The sequence below is a fragment of the Durotheca rogersii genome (genome assembly GCF_024521655.1).
Source record: "Durotheca rogersii strain YMJ 92031201 chromosome Unknown GGS23scaffold_2, whole genome shotgun sequence".
NCBI classification, from domain to species: domain Eukaryota; kingdom Fungi; phylum Ascomycota; class Sordariomycetes; order Xylariales; family Xylariaceae; genus Durotheca; species Durotheca rogersii.
This window is the reverse complement of record NW_026251233.1, coordinates 1783548-1802860: the sequence shown is the minus strand read 5'-3', so window position 1 is coordinate 1802860 and position 19313 is coordinate 1783548. Positions and strand designations below refer to the sequence as shown.

The 19313-nt window shown below is 55.2% G+C and overlaps 4 protein-coding genes and 1 non-coding gene across 5 annotated transcripts; 2 read left to right on the top strand and 3 right to left on the bottom strand.

The window, feature by feature from the left end:
- Window positions 1–1905: 1905 nt before the first annotated feature.
- On the bottom strand, window positions 1906–1994 carry GGS23DRAFT_t10. The gene has a single exon. It is a non-coding gene; the product is annotated as a tRNA-Arg (tRNA).
- A 1652-nt stretch (window positions 1995–3646) lies between these two features.
- GGS23DRAFT_183720 (uncharacterized protein) lies at window positions 3647–4722 on the top strand. The gene is made up of 3 exons (XM_051511655.1): window positions 3647–3677; window positions 3760–4395; window positions 4459–4722. The coding sequence occupies exons 2-3, from the start codon at window positions 3857–3859 to the stop codon at window positions 4484–4486; spliced, it is 567 nt and encodes a 188-aa protein (XP_051376289.1). The 5' UTR covers window positions 3647–3677; window positions 3760–3856; the 3' UTR covers window positions 4487–4722.
- A 1889-nt stretch (window positions 4723–6611) lies between these two features.
- Window positions 6612–7839, bottom strand: GGS23DRAFT_183713 (RNAse P Rpr2/Rpp21/SNM1 subunit domain-containing protein). The gene is made up of 3 exons (XM_051511654.1): window positions 7636–7839; window positions 6722–7567; window positions 6612–6648 (listed from the first exon to the last, which is right to left on the bottom strand). The coding sequence occupies exon 2, from the start codon at window positions 7425–7427 to the stop codon at window positions 6846–6848; it is 582 nt and encodes a 193-aa protein (XP_051376288.1). The 5' UTR covers window positions 7428–7567; window positions 7636–7839; the 3' UTR covers window positions 6612–6648; window positions 6722–6845.
- Window positions 7840–8503: 664 nt separating this feature from the next.
- On the top strand, window positions 8504–10588 carry GGS23DRAFT_592884 (ATP-dependent RNA helicase SUB2; the record flags this gene model as incomplete). The annotated part of the gene is made up of 5 exons (XM_051517948.1): window positions 8504–8726; window positions 9344–9754; window positions 9812–10172; window positions 10228–10485; window positions 10540–10588. 5 exons carry the CDS (start codon window positions 8504–8506, stop codon window positions 10586–10588), a joined length of 1302 nt encoding a protein of 433 aa, XP_051376287.1.
- A 4618-nt stretch (window positions 10589–15206) lies between these two features.
- Window positions 15207–18060, bottom strand: GGS23DRAFT_183421 (uncharacterized protein). The gene is made up of 3 exons (XM_051511653.1): window positions 17421–18060; window positions 15386–17364; window positions 15207–15249 (listed from the first exon to the last, which is right to left on the bottom strand). Exons 1-2 carry the CDS (start codon window positions 17824–17826, stop codon window positions 15686–15688), a joined length of 2085 nt encoding a protein of 694 aa, XP_051376286.1. The 5' UTR covers window positions 17827–18060; the 3' UTR covers window positions 15207–15249; window positions 15386–15685.
- Between the last annotated feature and the right edge of the window lie 1253 nt (window positions 18061–19313).

The following is a 19313-nucleotide window of genomic DNA, read 5'->3' as shown; positions in this document are numbered from 1 at the left end:
GAAGGTTCGCGCTGCGATGTTAGAGGTGGCGGCGGGGGATGCTAGCCTGCGCTCCTCGGGGCGGAGGGAAGGGGCAAGAGGGTGATGGTTTTCTCGAGGCCGGACAGGAGCGGGAAGTATTCGACGATGCGTAGTAGTAACGGCCGGTTGCGGAGGCGGGATCGCCGATTGGTCTGCCGAGGGTTCCAACGTAGGGCGAAGTGCAGGATTGGATACCTAGAGAGTTCTGTCTATAATTAGCGTGGGAGCACATGTATAGGGAAGAAGTTAGGACCCGGTAGGTGGAATGAAACGTCGCAAACGCACGCCTAGAGCGTAAAGACTATTGGTAATGAGCGAAGGAGCACGTATAATATTAGAGAGAAGAAGAGTCCTGACTTCAGCAGCACGACGTTGGCGGCAAGAAAGACAGTCTATTGTACATCCATCGCGGTTCCGACTGTTAATAAATTGATCCGTCCGTTGCAATATTTTGCAGCCATGACATACATCTCTTTTGTTGCATCAGTTCCACGTCGGATGAACTCGCTATAGGAAGTGAGAAGGCAAATGGATAGAAGCAGAAACTACCTACGTAGGTGACAAATGGAAAGGGGAAGCTTGCGAAACCGCGCTGACGCACAGGTAAATTAATTATGAACAAGCAATCCGCGAAGGCTTTGCCATCGAAAACCCCAAGGGATTAGATAAGGAGTTGAGACGATAGCCATATCATCTAGGGATCACATACCTAGGCGTATCGTGGGAAACACATACCTATATCGCGAGAATGAGTGCTGCAGCCGAGGGGTGTGTAAGTGAGATCTGGAGCGAGCGTCGAGTTGTGGGATAGGCGTGGTTAATAACGCGCTCACGCCGGCGACCTGCCTAGGTGTGAGGGGGAGGGGACACGGGCTTGTCGGCAGCCTAGAGCGCCGCTCCCTAGCCCTTGCTCGTTACCGGATTATCACGCCTTATGGTACTTTTTGAGCATTAAAAAAAGGAAAATCGACATCGGACCTTGCATTGCGTCATCGAACTGCTCGGCGGTTCTGCGAACCCCCTCGCCCCACCCCCGGGCGGCGCTCAGAGAGGTCGAGGCCGCCTCGAGGAAGCCCATCGTGGGGTCCGCCGGCGTCGGAGCCTCGGCCATGCCGACGTCCCGACGCGGACTAGCGCTGGCAGGAACGAGGCAGGAGGTAAGTAATAGGTATTACCTAACGCGCGTCCGCCGCTGGGGACGCTACCGAGTAGTAGACCCAAGACAGCTATGCTCACGGCATATCCCTGTTAGCGGTTGGTGTGATTGCGTGTACAGATGAAGTTGAGATGTGACAACGGGGATATGTTGGAATAGCCACTTATCAGAGGCTCCCTTATTGCTACGAATTCACCCTGATATATTAATCTTCGATTGCGCCATAAGCGGTGCTTCGTAGCGACTGTCAACATATCGTAACGTAGGAAATCCGCCCTTAGAAGCCTATACCTATCTACAAGTTGTCGAGTGTAGGCTCTTACGTTTTACGCAGCAGATATGGTTTAGGAAATTCCGCCCGGCTACGCAAAGGGAGAAGCAGAGGACTTCCCTATAACTCGTATGTAATCATCCCGTAACTACTACTTGATCTATCCAAGTTATGATGCCCTTGGCACAATGTGTTCAGTTGCCATATCTATTCAAGCTAGGTATCTGCCCTGAGAGATCAATATCAGCGCCAGGGTAAATCACGGCTTCGATAATATGCGGCCAGGTCTTCGACACTTGTTGACAGCTACTTAACACCATATCTGTCTCATAGTAAACAGTCAGCTAGTGTAGGATCTTCAAGGAGAAGTAAGCAATAGGTATGGATACGCACCAAGTGCCTAATAAAGCATATGTGTAGGGTGAAAAGGGGGCAGCTAAGAAGAAAAAAAAAAGACTGCTCGCTCCAGGATTCGAACCTGGGTTTCCGGCTGTCCAATGCACGGACATCGGACACCGGCGAGTTATACCACTACTCCAAGCGGGCTAGGAGTTTACACAACGTAGGTTAACAGCAGTGCGGGTTATCCAACCTTAAGTTGGCTGGCCCATTCTCAGGGGGCACCCTCTCCTCTCCACTCTCTCTGTTGGAAACAAGGTAGTATGCGATGTTATATGTGTGTAGTTCTGCCACTCCCGGGGGAGGGCAATGTCGCGGGTAGTCGAAGCAAAAGCAGACTATCTGACTGGGCTCGCATCGCGTCGAGGGATAAAGAAACGCCTATGGCGCGTGGGCGGAGAAGGTATCGACAGCTGGGAACGGGGATAACCTCATCGCGGAGGTGACGCCTTGCGTACGGCCGGCGGGAGACAGGAGCCGCCGGATGTTCATTGCGACAGAGGACCTCGTCGAAAGAGCAGCTCCGATGTACGAGGCAGGCATGGCTCTGAGCCCTCTCGCGCGTTGTATGAATACACACTAGACCCTGGCGTTGATGTCTCTGGGCCTCACCTGTAGTCCGTGGGAAATTTGGGGCAGCAGAACGGAGGATGGAAAAGAAGAAGGCGGGAAACGGACGAAGGGCGGGAGAGGGGGGGTTAGATGTGTAAGAAATATTGGCTGCCTCCCGTTAGCACCTGGATCCTTGATAGCGAGAGGGGGGCAAATGTCTTCCTCTACAAATCATTCGTCACTCCAAAGGGCACACGTATTACATACTCACATAGGTAAGGTTGTTATTCATATCCGACTAATAACGTCCTACTCCGGTACCGACCTTGAGAGGTACCTATCTACAGGAAGTACCTAGAAGCAGGCTTGTATAAGCAGCTGATCTCAGGTACCCAGGCGTACCTATACTGTATGCTCGGTCCCATAACGTAAAGCCGGTGCCTCGTGGCCGTGCGTATATATACGCGCCACTACTTCGGATGTCCGTAGGTACCCGCCTCGTGTAACGTCGGAGAGAGGGAGCGGGCGTGAGTGGCGCGGGTTTGCGGCAGCAAACGAATAAGGACGAGATGCTGAGTTGCTGCTGCTTAGGGAAAGTGGAACCGGTAGGAGGATCAGGTACTCTCTTAGTTGCTCGTCTCATAGCGCTATGTACCAAGGATGGTACGGAGACATCTTTGTGTATCTTAGCTAGGATCGATTCTTGTTGCTTTGTAAGTACTTAGTTAATTAAAGCACGAAACGTAAGAAGCTGAATCTGAACTGCTATTTAATTAAGAGGATAATTAGAGTTTGTAACTATGAAATAACAAGCTTTTATATAGCCTTTCTTTTAAAAAAATATTGGTTTAAATTTTTTTAAGAGCTTATACTAGGTAGTGAATAGGTAAGCGTTATAAGGTGAATTAGGTAATAACTATGAGTTACCAGCGCTGATTAATGGGATGTCTAGGATCCACAACTTCCACCTAATGTACAGAGGTAACACTGGAATATATTCACCTCGAGATCAATTTCTTCCACTTGCCTCGAACCCTTTCTTCCATTCACCTACGCCCTCATGCCATGGCAACCCTCACGGCATGCCCACTGTCACACAACAATTAATACCTACCTAGGAAGAACCAGATATATCTACTCCTTGCATCCTATCTCTAGCCGCCGTTTACTTCTCTGCCAGTCTACACAGGAGCAGCGTCGTCAGCACCGATGCGGTTAGAGAAGATATCAGATCCCGAAGAAGCAAGCTTATGATCTACCTACCTACCGTCTGAAGAAGTATGAGGCACCCCTTGAGACCGTTGGTATAGAGCAGTGTTAAGAAACATTTTGTGCTAAGCGTTGTCGAAATCTCTTTTAGCTCGGAAGACCAAAGGATCAAGGAAACTACCTAGAGTCAACTCACGAAGGTGTTAAAGGGAAGAGACTCGGCGTCCACCAGCAAGTGGGTCGGCACCATGCCCCGTTCACCTAACAGCGACGAGTGTCTTGGCGAATGTACCGCGTGCCGTGAGCCAAAAGAGGTATTGTGGCAAGTCCCGTGCGGGTGCTGGTACTGCAGGGACTGCCTGCGCCGGCTAGTCGAGATTTCAGCGCTCGACCGGTTCCTGTGGCCGCCATCATGCTGCAAGATTGAGCTGGACGAGGCGTCCATCGCCGAGCTCGACGACGACAAGCTTCTCGACCGGTATAGCACTGTACGAGACGAGATGAGCACCATGAGGGGGAGGCCTGACGACACCCGCCACTGCTGGAAGCCGTCCTGCCACGCCGAGCTTGCCGAGGACGCCGGGATCGAGGGCAGCAACGCGATAGTTTGTTACGAATGCGGCGCCCTCACCTGCACCAACTGCGGCAGGGAACACCACCCAAACGAGCTAGCTTGCAGGGCGTCCAGCATAGACGAGGATCTGAGGGAGGCCATAGGCGACAACTGGCAGGCCTGCGAGATGTGTGGGTGGATTCTTACCCGAGAAGAAGGCTGTAATCGTATAAGGTAAGCTCCCCCTCGCCTCCCTTTTTCGCCCCTGCGGCGGCGCGGTGCTAACGGGCAGCCTAGGTGTCTCTGCGGCAATGAGTTCTGCTAGTTATGTGGTCTGCCCTGGAAAACCTGCACATGCCCTCCCGGCGACGAATACGCCCTCGACTAAAAACACCAGGTGGCTCGGTCCGGTGACAATGTCATCCTATGTCAACAACACCCCCCGGGTGCCTCCCGTGTCGACGATAAATTCCCCTCTACCCTATCTGCCATCACTCTGTTTACTGAACATTGAGCTCGGCCGGTGTGTACAATGCACTTGACCAAAATGCTCGGCTCCTTTTCTATCCCCCCCTTGCCGCAGCGATCACGCCTGGTATAGATCCGCTTCTAGTGCTACTATTACTATGGTATAATCGACTATGTTGTTTCTTTAGGGCCCGGTCCTGTCGCCTAGGCGTTCGCTCCGACCTCCTTCCCAGACCTGCCCTGGTTCCCCTTCCATGATTGGATTGCGGATAGGGAAAGGGATGGGAAAGTTACTACGCCCTCGCCCTTGATAGATCTAGTTAACCGGCTAGACCGCTCGGGGTGGACGATAGTACTGCGGCTGAGCGTGGCTACATTTTTTTCTTGTTGCTTTCCCGACAATAGCATTAATATATTTGGATTATGACTCGAGCGTCAGCTCGCGTGCATGGGCTGAAGCCGGAGGAAAGCACATACCCGTGGTAGAAGCTATATAAATGCAGAGGAAGACACGAGAACGGCGTGGGCGGAAGTACGTGCGTCCACCGGGGCTGTAGTCGCCTGATTTTTTTCTTAAAAATACCCTCCCCCTCCCCCCTCCCCTAGTCGACCCAAGGGCGAGACAGCGCGACACAGAGCTGTCTGTGCCGTTACAGAGCACGAACGGGTACTCAATACAACCATGCATAGCTCTCTTCGACACGGGTACGAGCAGGTGCGGAGGCGCGGCCACGTAGAGAGCCAAACTCGCGCGAGCCTGGATAGAGTCTGGAAAGGTAGCGGATGCACCAGACGCCGCGTTTTCTCTCGCTGGCGAATCTGGCCGGTGCTCGGGGCGGTCCCGGCCGCTGGGCACGCCTGCTTCGCGCTCGGTGTATCGAGCTGCGCGCAGGGATGCTGTGCGCCGCGCAGCTCGGTTTCCAGCAAAATGCCAATGTCTCGGAAGAGGGAAGCGAAGAGGCGTTTGTGTCGGTAAAGCCGTCTCAGCTAGCTTCCACGGGGGGTGTCCAGCACCGACGCCGCCGCCTTGGGCGTTGTAGGCGGCGTCGGCGTCGCCGCTCTTGTTCTGCCCCGGCGCTAGGCTGACGTACGTGTATCGCAAAGCCCGCCCGGGAGGAAAGAGGGGGAAGACGGGGGCGGACCCGGATTTGATCTCTTTAAACCAGGCCTGCTCCCGTTTCCAGCTTATTTCCTGCCTTTTGGGGTATACGGCCCCCTATCGGAAGTTGGCATCTCGTATAACAGGCCGGCGTTGAGGAAAGAGCGGTTTCGCGGGCCGTCTTCGAATTGCTGATGGAAAAGGGGCGCGTGGCGGGGCGAGGATATGAGGTGGTGTCGGAATCTCACAGCGATCTAATATACCGTGTCTAGCGTCTGTTTCGCTGGCCGCACCCTACGTAAGCCGAGGCTCGAGTGCAGGGCCAAGTTCGGCGGGTTTCGCGGCGAGGCGATTTTTAGACCCCGGGACCGGTCCAGGGTGAGTTTCTGCACCTAGCCTGCCCCGTATCGTCAGATCTGTCTCCCTCGCAGGCTCACGTGCCAACACGTGGGAATGCGAATTGCATCATAGGGCATCGCGTGCTTACGATCGTGACGGTAGTAGGGGTCGGAGATGCGGCTGCTGTCGGACAAACTTGAAAATCTGGATCGTGTCGTCGTAAGTACGATGGATTCTCGCCTGCCCCTGCGTCACTTCGTTTCGTCGGGATCGCGCCAGTGAGCTCTGGGTGTTTGGCTCGACTAGGGGTATTTTCTCACGTAGGAGTATGTCTAGGTAATGACTGGCATCATCGCGTTGTCGACCTGTTCTAGCATCATCCATTGTAGCCGGTTGAATTCCGGCCCGGCAGCCTACCGTAGTACAGGGCAGCAAAGGGGTTACATATCCTAATAGTCAGTCCACACCCGTTACTTTTGAAAATGTTACCAACAACTTGAAGAACAGGTGGTTTGGGCTCTCTTCGGGACATAGCGCTTATATCATGGACTACATTTTAATACCCTATTATAGGGAATTACCTGGGGTTTCCATCAGCTACATTACTAGCATCGCTTATTTGAGAGTGATTATCTTGCCCATATAGTAGCCGACCTTATGCTTAGCCCGAGGGAAGAGTTCATTATAGTGACTATTCCGGGTAGCGTTACGTAGAGAACCTGTGGGCGACGCATGGTGATAAAGATGGGAAGACAAAACATCGTTCGGCATCAAGAGATTATGGGATCGGTCTTGGGTTTAGGTACATGGGAAGCGTCGGTTGATACGCATGCGTTGTCGTTCTGTCTGTTTCTGTCACTTCGTTTCTATCTGGGTTCTCTGTCGTCCCCAACCCCTCCGTGGGTTGTCGATCTTGACGGAGTGGCCGCCGCTTCTGCCGGGGCGCATGAAGGGGGAAGCGCTTTACCCCGCCGCAGGTGTGGCATTTGATGACGAACACGTCGGCCCAAGGCTTCTTGCCACCCCTGCTGTTGTTCTCGACCACGGAGCTGCTCGTCTTCCCTTCGACGAGAAAGCTGTCGCAGAATTTGCAGACCGTCCGCTTCAGGTCCGGGGACAGGCGGATTTGGCTCTTCAGAGACGTGGCTCGCATGTCGGCAAGCAGTTGCCGCGAAAACGCTCGGCCGCCTCGCGATGCCGCGGCAGCAGGATCCCCGGAGCCTTCAGGGCCGCGGGCGACATCGCGGGACGCTTCCTGTCCCGAACGGGTGGCCATACACGCGGCTGCTTGGTACAGATAGGATATTCGAGAATAAATCGGCCGGTTCGGCACGCTCCCCTGCGATTTGGATTTCGCCATGGTCCTCGGCGGTAAAGGTCAGGGTACGCTGCTGCCGCTGCTGCCGCTGCTGCTGCTGCCGCTGCGAGGTGCCGCGTCTAGTCTAACGGGGAGGATCGGCCTGGCAACGTCCTATGCTCAGGGGGAGGGTCTCGGCAGTTCTTGGTTGGGGCAGTGGGGATCAGTTTGCCTGCCTGGATAGTCCAGATGTTGGGCAGAAGAGGCCTACGCGGGCAGGTGGCGAATTGTCAGCATCTCTGACGACGGCTGGGCCATGTTTTATATACCTATGAGTAGGTGAAAAAGGGCCCTGGCAAATAAAAAAACACAGAGAGAGGCCGTCTCAGAGTCTGGGGTAAGGCTCCGACGTTAAGCTCTGGAGGTGACTCTTAGGTAAGGACAGGAATGCCGAGTGCGATTACATAACCCCAATGGAAACTCGCAAGGCACGTACGTATAGGGTAGGAGGTACCTAAAGTAGCTCAGGCGGATAAGGTAGGTACCTCCTAGCCTCAGGTACCTAGCTCAGACCGGCACCCAATGTACCTCCTAGCTAACCTGGTCCTCAGGGCCTCACCTCTACAGGCACGGCCCGGCACTATACACGTAGGGCGTCGGCCACCAATGTACTGCCTACATGGGTACATCCGATCAGCCAATTGGCACAGTGCACTGCCCCGTCGATGCCTATTTTGTTGCCTCTGCCCATCCGCGCTAGGCCGAACCGGGACTAGCCCCATCAATGGGTCGCGCATTCCACCAGCTTGCTGCACGTTGCTTCCCTATTTTTCTGACCCGTCCGTCTCCAGCCTTTCCTGGCTGACTACCGCTACCTTTTTCCTCCTCTTCCATTCCCATCTCAACCTTGACCGTCTTCCATCACGCGACTCTTTGCCTGCGAACACCATCTCAAACCATCGCCGTCGCGTCTGCTGTTGGCCTCCCGCTATCTCGCCCCTCTTTGCCCTTCTCATTCTTCGTACGGCTTACGTGTTCTCGTCCACCAATCTCTCCGCCACCTGCCAGGCTCTGTGCCCTGCACAAAACCACACACTCTCTCTCTCTGCTTTTTCTCTCTCCGTTAATCAATCATCAATATGTCTGCCGAGGAGGATCTGATCGACTACTCCGATGAGGAGCTGGCCACCAACGAGGCTGCCACCAGCAACGGCAAGAAGGCCGATGCGGCCGCCTCTCGTAACAATGTCGACAAGAAGGGATCCTATGTCGGCATCCATTCCACTGGATTCCGAGACTTTCTACTGAAGCCGGAGCTTCTTCGCGCCATCGCCGATTGCGGTTTCGAACATCCTTCGGAGGGTTAGTCTACATCTTACACGTTCCAGCTTCTCATCAAAACGTATCGTTATATATCCCTCCTTCTTCAAGCGTCCGTCCCATCTCGCAAGCATATCGCAAGAAAATATACATGCAATGGTCGTCAGAGGAGCAGAGGAAAAAAGAAAAACAAGGTCAACGCGCGTGAAACCCGCGTTTTCATCCTCGTGTTCGCTCGGGCTGCGTGCTGGAGCAGTTCGAGAGGAGCAGCCAGTCTTGGCACATCTCACGGGCTTTGGAGACTCGTGCTTCTCACACCTGTCTCGGCAGCCTGGTGTGTAGCCGTTTACGGCATGGAGAGTTGGGCGTATCCGTGGAAGCGATCAATCTCGAAAGTCGGATTGCGACGGCGGCGGACGGAATAGCTTTGGCTACGAGCCAACGAAGACGTCACGAGAACTTGGCGCCGCGGCGAGCGTGCCGTCGCTTCTCCCCATCCGAGTACGGGTCCGTCGGGCATGCTGCGTGGATGGACGGGTGGGATTTATATTCTAGATCAGCGATGCTGCGATGATGGAACGGACCTTGTCGAATTTGCACCCTCGCGTTTTGCCCTCCCTCCTTGGAAAAGCCATCTAACGTTCGATCGATTCCTATAGTCCAACAGACCTGTATTCCCCAGGCCCTGCTTGGAGGTGATATCATTTGCCAGGCCAAGTCGGGTCTCGGCAAGACGGCTGTGTTCGTCCTTACCACCCTTCAGCAGGTCGAGCCCGTGGCCGGTGAATGCTCTGTCTTGGTCATGTGCCATACTCGCGAGTTGGCCTTCCAGATTCGCAACGAGTATAACCGTTTCAGCAAGTACATGCCGGATATCAAGACCGGCGTCTTTTACGGCGGTACTCCGATTCAGAAAGACGCCGAGATTCTAAAGAACAAGGAGACGCATCCGCACATCATCGTCGGCACTCCTGGTCGTCTGAATGCGCTCGTTAGGGACAAGTATCTCCGGCTATCCAGCGTCCGAATCTTCGTGCTCGATGAGTGTGACAAGATGCTTGACGCTATCGGTAAGGCCTCCGCCTCCGGCCCTTCGCTATCGCCTCGATCCTGACTGATGGTGCCAGACATGCGGCGTGACGTGCAGGATATTTTCCGATCCACTCCGCAACAGAAGCAGGTCATGATGTTCTCTGCCACGCTATCCGACGAAGTGAAGCCGATTTGCAAGAAGTTCATGCAGAACCCGACCGAGCACTACGTCGACGAAGACACCAAGTTGACGCTCCACGGATTGCAACAGTACTACATCAAGCTCCAGGAGCGCGAGAAGAATCGCAAGCTCAACGAGCTCCTGGACGACCTCCAATTCAACCAGGTCATCATCTTCGTCAAGAGCACAATTCGTGCGACCGAGCTTGACAAGTTGCTCCGCGAGTGCAACTTCCCGTCTATTGCCGTTCACTCGGGTATCAGCCAGGAAGAACGGTATGTGTCGAGAGGTGTCGTTCACTCGGACCGCCAATTTCTAATTCCTCTATAGCATTAAGCGATACAAGGAGTTCAAGGAGTTCAACAAGAGGATCTGCGTGGCCACCGACGTGTTCGGTCGTGGCATCGACATCGAGCGTATTAATTTAGCCATCAACTACGATCTGCCGGCTGATGCAGACTCGTACTTGCACCGCGTTGGCCGTGCTGGCCGATTCGGCACCAAAGGTCTTGCCATCTCGTTCGTCAGCACCGACGCGGACCAGGAGGTACTCAAGTCTGTCGAGAAGCGATTTGAAGTCGCTCTTCCGTGAGTTTGGCCATTTCCGGTGTGACCGAGACCCATTGCTAATTTGTTGGACAGAGAATTCCCGAAAGAAGGCATCGACGCCAGCACCTACATGGCATCCTAGACCGAATGGTTTCGTCTCTCAACTTGTCTCTGGCCGTCTTGCTCTTTCGGGTCGCCTTGGAGGAAACGTTATGCGTACACCCACAAATCCGGAAAATGGGATTTGCTTCTAAAATACGGGGGAGTGATCTAGCAAAACGAGGCTTTCTGTACATTATACTCTTTCGGGTTGGCATGGGACGACTGGTGCAGCTTTAAGAGCCGGTAAGGCGGCTACGTGCTTCGGATGTTGCAGTTGCAGAGTTAACTGTTAAGTCATGCTCTTGATTCGCGACTTCACATAGGGTCAGGGTTCGTAGTCTCGAGTTCTCCTCTAAGAATAGACTGGTACGAAGGATTCTCGCATATCCCATCGCGACTTGGTTTGGGCTTCCACTTGCTCTCCTCAGCTTCTCTAAGGTTAAGCTTAATTTGTAGTCGAATGTCGGGGGAACTTTTCTAATTCAACTAGCTCTCGAAGATAGTTCCCTCGCTCTCGGAAAGTTTATTCTCTATCGTTTCGTCATCGAAGGCTCGTGCTTCTACCCCGGCTATGATGATCTTACTAAGGCTAGTCGTCGTCACTAGTCGTATCCTGGGCTTCTATATCGTCTGGCCTCGATGTTTTCCCCGAATCTAATCCCGCTACGCCGTCTCGAAGATGGTATAAGCTCGCGGTGCTCGGTACCGTAACTTGGGCGAGAGAGAGAGAGAGAGAGAGAGAGAGAGAGAGAGAGAGAGAGAGAGAGAGAGAGAGAGAGAGAGAACCCTAATTGTCCCATGACTCACTGTTGTCGTCTGAGACGCCTCGGTCCCCGGGGCGTCCGCGCTGCCCGTCGGCTGCCCGGATGTTATGCCCGGATGTTATGCCGAAGTCCGAGGGAGAACCGAATCGATGCCGGAGGGTCCCCCTTTTGGGAGTGTTCGGCGTCTCCGTGCCGTTTTGACGTAAGTATATTGGGAGAGGGCGAACGCTAGTCTGTCTGTCCTTCGGTAGGGTCGTGGAGATAATCAGCAGCTGTCAACTACAAGGTTCTCGTAAGACAGAGGACTAATACCAAATGCTAATCGGGGCGACTCGAAATGCATACGGCGGGCGGAGGATGGAAAGAAACACTTGGGGATGGGTCCCTCCGAGGGTCGGAGCAGAGACACGTGCGGCAAGTTGCCTAGCCTTCAGGTGAACCTAGTAGAAACTCCTTCGACGCAAGGCAGCAGGCGGTGGCCTATTGCGTCGCGGCGGCTCTATAAATGTTTTAGGGGTTGGTATATAGAGTTCTCGGCTCTGCCAGGCAGCTCTCTACACGTAATGGTAACTTGGAATCTTTTCGAAACCTCCTAGGGTGATATAATTTCTCCTATCACACCTCCCTCCTCCCCGTAAACCCTAGGTCGCGGTCTGTTGAAGCCTAAGTAGGAGGCGACGACTATACAACGAGGTATAAAGAGCGAGAGAAGAGAAGATGCCACGTCTTGTCTATCTATAGACGACATGCTTACATAGTTCGTGTAACATGTTGGCAACATATCAGTACTCAACGTTGCATAGCGAAGTGTCTATAGGGCGTATATGCGTATATTTTGCTGTGGTAACTAATAGGGGGAGTAGAAATTTTCATGGTCTACTCCTGAAGTTGACCCAGTACCTAGGCCGCAATGGTTACGGCTCGAAGCACAACAGCAGGGTGACATGACGCGGTATCGTTATCTACCACTGGCTTATTAAAGCTGCTCGTGACTCACAGCCTCGCTCGATTTAGCCCTCGGTTATCTGTCTTCTCTCTGGCGGCACCGCCGGCTCGCTGCCTCCGCAGCAGCGCGCAGTATGTCCGCTTGCCTGCTTCGTCCGCGCGCCGTGCTCGGTGACCGAGCCGTCTGCACATCCTAAGCAACGGCCCAGACCGCGTATACACCTTGCTGTTGGGTCGTGGTGCCGGCCCGGCGCGCAGAAGAGGCAGGCAGACCCAGCCCCAGAGGCTACCTGGCCCCTCTTTCCAGCCCTCGCTGCTCGGCGCGCCTCGGCAGCTTGCCTTGGGGGATCTGACCCCGTGGCGTGTGGGAGTGTACATAGCACGAAGCTAGGCTGGCGATCTCGAGGGCGTCCGTACGCAGCCGCGCCGCCTTGGTCCGCCCACCCCTCTCCCCCTCCCCTCCTCCCGTGCGGCGGCGCTCTCGCCAGGACAACAACGAGCGGCTAAACCAGCTGCCGCGCTTATCTACTTTGCTTACTTTAGCCCCTGCCAAAAAGTTCCCCCGCAAAGGCCGCAGGGCAATAGAACACCGGTGGTAGGCAGGCCCTCGTGGGTAAACCGCCGGGGAGCGATTAGGTTCGCACTCGTATCACCTCACCCTAGCCTCTGGCTCGCCTCGCTTTACGGGCTCCTCTCCCCACCCTCGGCTAGCCGTGCTACGTATGCGCCTGTACGCGCCTGCTTATACACCGAAAGGGAGGGGTGGAGGGGATGAGGGTGTATTTCGGAGCAAAGCTCCGCAGACAGGAGCTAGCTAGCTCTACGAGCATCTGGGTAGGTCACCCCCTGCTGCTCACACATAACGAAACATGCTTGCGGCAGTACAGGAGCAAGCTCTGCAGATATCTGAGCCACCTGCTATCGTGACCTGCTATTATCAGCACGTAACGAAATAACCTTACTGCACTAGAGGAGTAAGCCTTGGGAATACTTAGCTATCTGCTGTCGCTATGGCGTTATCACAGAGAGGGGCAGGCCATACGAATATCTGCCTAGGTAGGTCGCCGGCTGCTGCTGCGCGAGAAGCCTCGTCGATGTTTGGGACGCGAAAGCGGGGGGGGGGAGTGGGGGAAAACCTTGAGTCGGCAGGCTTTTCTCGCGAAACATTTGCGCTCATCTGCGTAGGTTATCTAGATAGGGAGGGATCTTACCTACCTCCGGGCGCGCCCAGATAGCCCGTTGCTATCCATCTCGATGGGAAAACGTGAACGGACGGATGGGTGGGATAGAACACGAGTGTCGCGACCAGTGAGACGGAGCTTCGAGCTGCGGTGGAAAAAAACCGTAACACTGTAGGACCTTTGTTCCCTATTTCGCCCTTCGCTTACCTCGGGTGCGAGTCGTTTCTCTCATGTCCCGCTGCTGGGGGGGGGGGGGGGGGGGTTGGGGGCGATGAAGGGAAGGGAGTGAGACGGACCGAGCGGCTGGCTGGCTAGCTGGCTGGCGTCCTGCCTAGCAACCGTAGTAACAGCGAGAATCCGGCCGACCTACCTATGAGCCACCGACTTACACGTACGTAGTAACCGAGCTGGGCGTGTTGTTCATCGTCGTGGTAGTGGTCGTGGCAGTGGTCTTGGTAGCGGTCGTGGTACCCGGCTCCCGCAGGCCGCGGCCGGCCCGAGAGCAGGCGTGTCAGGCTGGCACGTACCTGTGTGAAGGGTTCGTTGACGGCTGGGAATCGGAATAGGCACGCGTCAGACTGGGCGTCGCGTGACAGGGGCGGAAAAGGGGCAGGCCTTGGCGCCCAGAGGCTGCCTGGGAACGAGGATGCCTCGGCTTCGGGCAGGCCAGCTGGCGGTTGGCTGGCGGACGGGGGTCGGCTGGTTGGACACCATCCCGACGCCCCGAAATCCAGGGCAGCCGGTCGCAGAAGGGCGGGGGTGGCAATGGCGGTTGATTGGCTGCCGGCCGGCGGCTTCTTGATCGACGCTCCTCGGCCGGGGCAGGCTGAGGTAACCTACCACAGTGCTTACCACAGTACCTACCACAGTACCTGCCGCAAGTACCTACCTGTCATCTCTTCCCCGCCATGACTCACACAACCACCCAACACCGCGACCCACGCATGCCCTCACATGGTCAACATGCCTGCCTCACCCTGCCCTCGCCTCACCTCACCTCATCTTAGCACCGACGAGATTCCCGGAAGAGCCTGGTTGAAGGCCTGGTTCCCCAGCCGGCTTTATCGAATCTGACGCCGCGATGCATATGCGTTCGCCGGCCGTCGAGTGACCGAGCAGGGTGCGTCGAGGCCACACCTTTCTTCGGGCTGCCGTAGTCCGGCAACTGAAGGAGGAAAACCCCCTCTTTCCTCTCCGCCCTGTCGAATGGATCGTTCTCTCTTCTGTGCTTCCCCTCGAGAGTTCTCGTCAGCATTTGATGCGCGTAGTACGGTTTCGGGAGATGCTGCTTGTCTCACACGCTTTCGGGAGACCCAGATGCACCGAATTTGCACTCAGCACGAGGAACCACGTTCATCGTTTCTCTTCTCAGCTGGAAAGCTTGTTCAGAATTTCATGCTATCTGCGAGGTTGTCTCCTCTCGAAGCTCACTAAGACTGACTGACTGACTGACTGACTGTACGCGAAGCTTTTTGATCCTCGATTGCGCAACTCCTTTTCAGGCCAGATAGGTAGAAATGATACGATAGGGCCCTTTTTCTTCTTGCGCGAGCTTTCTCGTAGCTACTAGGTCGAAGACTGACGGCAGCCGCGTTTCGACGGTTGCCACATATCGTTCGGCGCGTTCGCGAGGTACGAATTGTCGTTGGTTCTCGAAAACGGAACCAAACCCAGGACGAGAAAAGAAAAAATGACTCCCAAGGTGTTTCTGATGCCGCCGGCTCGAGGCGTGGCACTGATGATAATTCTGTCACGTACCCGTGCTCGCTTGTCTCCTCGCTCTCGAGTCGCTATCTCTGTTGCCGTCACCACTGCCTTAGTCATTATTGCTTGCTCTTCACACACCGCGCGCACGTAACCACACCGTGTGATTATGCCCTCCTTCTCCCTCTCCCTTCCTTCCCGGAACACCATTATAAGTGACAAGAACAAAGTAGCTCCACCTACTTGTCTGTTGATTCGTACACGAACAACCACCCACCTACCAGTCCCGGTATGCGATGATCCTGGAAAATGCATGTTGCAAGGAGGAAAAAGAAGTCTGTTTTCGTCCGGGGACCTTGACCGTTGTCGAGGCTCTATAAACTGTTGCATCTTCCGAGGTGGTATCAGGGACCTTCCGGGCCCACCCTTCCCCGCCTTCCGGTTGTAGGAAACAAATGAAAAAATAAAAACATAAGGTCGAGTATTATCACAAAGGAGGCCTTGCAGTAAGCAGCGCGCGCTGCCCCTCTGACGACCGCGCCTCTAATTCAGGATACCTTCCCACATGCCCGGGCCGCCGAGTCCCCCGACGGCGGGGTGAATAGGGGGAATGACATACGACCGCGTGTCAGAGGAGCAGCAAACCCGCTTCCTGCCTCCGTGAGTGGCCAGGACGGGTGTACGTTGGCTTCCGCTGTCGGGAGAGGTGCAACAGCCAATCACGGCGTCGATCCATTCGCGCTCGGTGAAGCTGCGATATTGATTGTTTAACATCTCGCGCACATTCTCCTGCAGGGGGATATCCATCGACGATGGCCGGCTGCGCTTGGCGCTGAGCCGAGGCGCGCAAGACTGCGTATTCGTTCGCTGATGGTAGCGGTGAAGCTCTTGCAGCGCGCGGGCCGCGCTGGTAACGTCGTCCATCTCGCATCCTCGGCGTGCCAATGGAGTGTCCAATGACATCTGTACAAAATCCTTACCCACCGTGCTGGTGTAGGATTCGGGTGAGGACGTGATGCAGCTCTCTTCGTAATCTTCCGGCACCGACGCGATGGCAGGTCTCAGGTTGTACCTCTCACCGCAAAGCTTCGCGTATCGGCATCGCGCCTGAACATCCAATTTGGTGGACGGCGCGCTAACCAATGACGAGGCTGACGAGATGGAGGATGACCGAGACGTGCGCGACGAGTCGGAGACCATCGATTCCGGTGAGGACACCGTCGAGATAGAATTGGCGAGAGAAGAACGACGTGTGGACACGTAGCTCTGGGGAGACGCGCTGATGCATCCAGGCCACCGGTCTAGGCTCTGAGAAGCCGACAGGGTCGCCGCCTGAGCCATGGCCATCCCCATCGAACCCTTGCCGTTGAGTAGATAGGAAGCGGCACTCGCGGCAGGAGTGCTGAATCCGATCGACTGCGGGGTGAGGCGTGGGGTGGGGAGAAGGCCCATGGCGGGGGCGAGGCGGCCGGGAGTACATACGGCGGCCGGCGCAGGCTCCATAAGAAAGGGGATACCCCCAGCCTTGGGGGTAGACGGGTCACTTGTGTAGCTAGGCCTCTCGGGGAGAGGAAGAGACGGCAATGACGACAGAGGCGACACCGGCGTAGAGTCCCGAGTTCGAGACACCAATGGACTCAGCGGGATAAGGTCCTCGATATTGTCTAGCCCCGGGTCGAGCTGAAGAATCAAATTTCTCCAGTCCTGATTCTGCTGCTCCGAGGCCTGCGAACAAACGGGACCCGAAGACGGTGGTTGTGACGGCGTATACTTCAAAACGATATCAGTCCATCGTTTGAAGACGTCGTCCGTGATATGGAGCTTCCAGTTCACCGCGAGGAGAAAAGCCATCTCGTTCTGGTTGATTTCTTGCGTGGCAAGCCCCGAGATCTTGCTCCAGGCTCGCGCCGAGTAGTTTCGATCCTGCAGGTACTTAGAAGCCAGTATCAACGCCGCGAGGAACATCCGGCGGCCGCATTGGAGAACCCGACTCGTGTGCACGTCATCCGGCTGTTCCATAGTAAAATCATGCTTGGGAACGTGCGGCTTAATCAATATGAGATAATATAGAGCGACTTGTAAGGTGGAATAGCTCGTACGAGACCGGCGCAGCGTTTCTTGGATGAAAGTACGCAGCGGTAGCACGGCCTTGGGACCTAACTCCTGCCGGTGGAAGACGGATGACAAAGGCCAGATGGCTTCCACGATCTGGGTCGACGAATCTAGATAGGGGGTTGAGCTCGCGTATGTGGGAGGGGGCTGCATCGTTTAAGCTTACCGACGAGGCTATCGACAAAGTTGAGTTTGCGATCGCTTTGGCGGACTAGAGGCGGAGGGCAACCCGTTCTGGTGGTCGCACCGCTACTAGTGCGTCTCGGGTTCTGTCGCTGCTCTGGCGGTACTTCGGACTGTTGTTGCAACCGAGACGTTCCCGAACCGGTTGCCTTGCGGCATTGGAAGTTTGATAATAAAGAAAGAGGCGGGCGGGAACACGCGTACGGAACACATGGTTCCAACGAGTCCACGGAGACGGCGGATATGGTAGTGTCGTCGGAGGATTGCGAGGAGGTCTCGGACCAGACCGAGGCCGAAGAAGAGGAGGCCGACGAGGCTATCGAGGGGTTATAGAGTCGATTTTTGGAGGGTTTGATGAAGTCTAGCGAATCATGTTCACAGTACATCATCTTGAAAAAGGGCGGGGGAGGTGCAGTATCTCTTGAGACCAAACCTCCAGTCGCCCGTCGAGCAGAGTTAACCGGTTCGTGTTATACCGTAGGCGGATCGCGAAAACGTCTTATCGAATGGGGAGTGGCTTCACAACGGCATACGGCTATTGCAAAGCTGCTGCAGAACGATCGAAAGAAGTGACTTCTAGACACAAGCGCCTGTAGCCACGGGGATTTCACGTGCGGCCAAAAAACCGGAAAGCAGAGCGGGACGGACGACTGGAGCTGAGCGTATGGATATCATAAACTGCATCGTGTGGTAATGTGTTCCAGCTAGGGAAACAAAAGGAAGGGGGTGTTGTGTGACGGAGAAGTCGCACACCTAGACTTGCATCGAGCCAGACTCCTGCCTTACCATAGATGGCGCGAGAATAGGGAGAGGAGATGAATAAGGAAGTCTAGTGTGCGAGTATGCGAGTGTGCGAGTATGCGAGTGTGCGAGTTTCCTTCCTTTGTTTTTGCGAGGGGGGTTGTTTCGACCGGGCCCAGGGTTGCAATATGCCTCAAGATTGCTGTAGCTCGCGGCGGTCGGTGTAAGCAGACTTATAGGGATAGCCGGCAGCGATCGATACGGATCGGCGTTTGGATAACGGCAGTCTTCTCAACGCGAGCAGTCGGGGTGCATGGAGGAGGCGGGCGGCGTTCGGGTCGGTTGGCTCAGGATCTGGCGTACATGCAGCTAGGCAGGTATCGCGGGTGAGATCTGGACGGTTATGCAAGGTACGCGCTGTAACCACTGCTGATGACAGGAGACGTTGTCGAAGAACGCATACGGTCGATAACGCAGTAGACCATAGGAGACGAAAAGTGTTGCTGAAGGAGCCCGTCTTATAGACTCGGTATGGAATACCTGAGGCAAAACAGTAACGAGGGCCGTGTCGCGTGTCCGATAGAGATCCACGGAGGGCCGGGTGAGTACAAAACCGGCCGAAGTATTCGTAACCCGCGCCTGACTACGGGTAAGGCAAGCTGAATCTATGTGTAGTTTCAAATGTAAGGTACGGGTATGAATAGGCTTCGGGTTCCAAACTTGTAAACGAACTCTCGTAGAGAGGCCCTAGTCCAAGGTTTGTACCTCAATTTGCCTCCAGGTATCGGTCGATGACTCCTCTCTCTTTCGCTTTGGGATTAGGTGGCAAGGAAAGCCTCGACCATTACCGCTGTGGCGTGGGCTGTTGGTACGAGGTCTCTAGGGAACTTCCAGGTGGCCTCTGCTGAGCTGACTGTCCCCGGAGGTGCGCGTTGCCGGGATCGGTTTAGGGACCTAATGAGCCAGAGGGGTGGATGGCTCAGCCGTAGGGGTTGGGCTAACTAAGAAGCAGGTAGGCAAATAACAGACGGCGAAACTGGGGGGTGATGGGGGGACCGAGTGACTCCCCACCTAGAACTAGCACGTCGCAAGGGGTAGAAAGAAAGAGACGGTCACACGCGTGGGAGCCTAGGAA

Bases quoted from the DNA above. Each gene is read 5' to 3' on its own strand.
- GGS23DRAFT_183720 (XM_051511655.1), top strand. From the start codon at position 3,857: ATGCCCCGTTCACCTAACAGCGACGAGTGTCTTGGCGAATGTACCGCG. The intron at 4,396-4,458 runs GTAAGCTCCCCC...CGGGCAGCCTAG, and splicing joins GAAGGCTGTAATCGTATAAG to GTGTCTCTGCGGCAATGAGT.
- GGS23DRAFT_183713 (XM_051511654.1), bottom strand. From the start codon at position 7,427: ATGGCGAAATCCAAATCGCAGGGGAGCGTGCCGAACCGGCCGATTTAT.
- GGS23DRAFT_183421 (XM_051511653.1), bottom strand. From the start codon at position 17,826: ATGATGTACTGTGAACATGATTCGCTAGACTTCATCAAACCCTCCAAA. The intron at 17,365-17,420 runs GTAAGCTTAAAC...CCCCCTATCTAG, and splicing joins CTTTGTCGATAGCCTCGTCG to ATTCGTCGACCCAGATCGTG.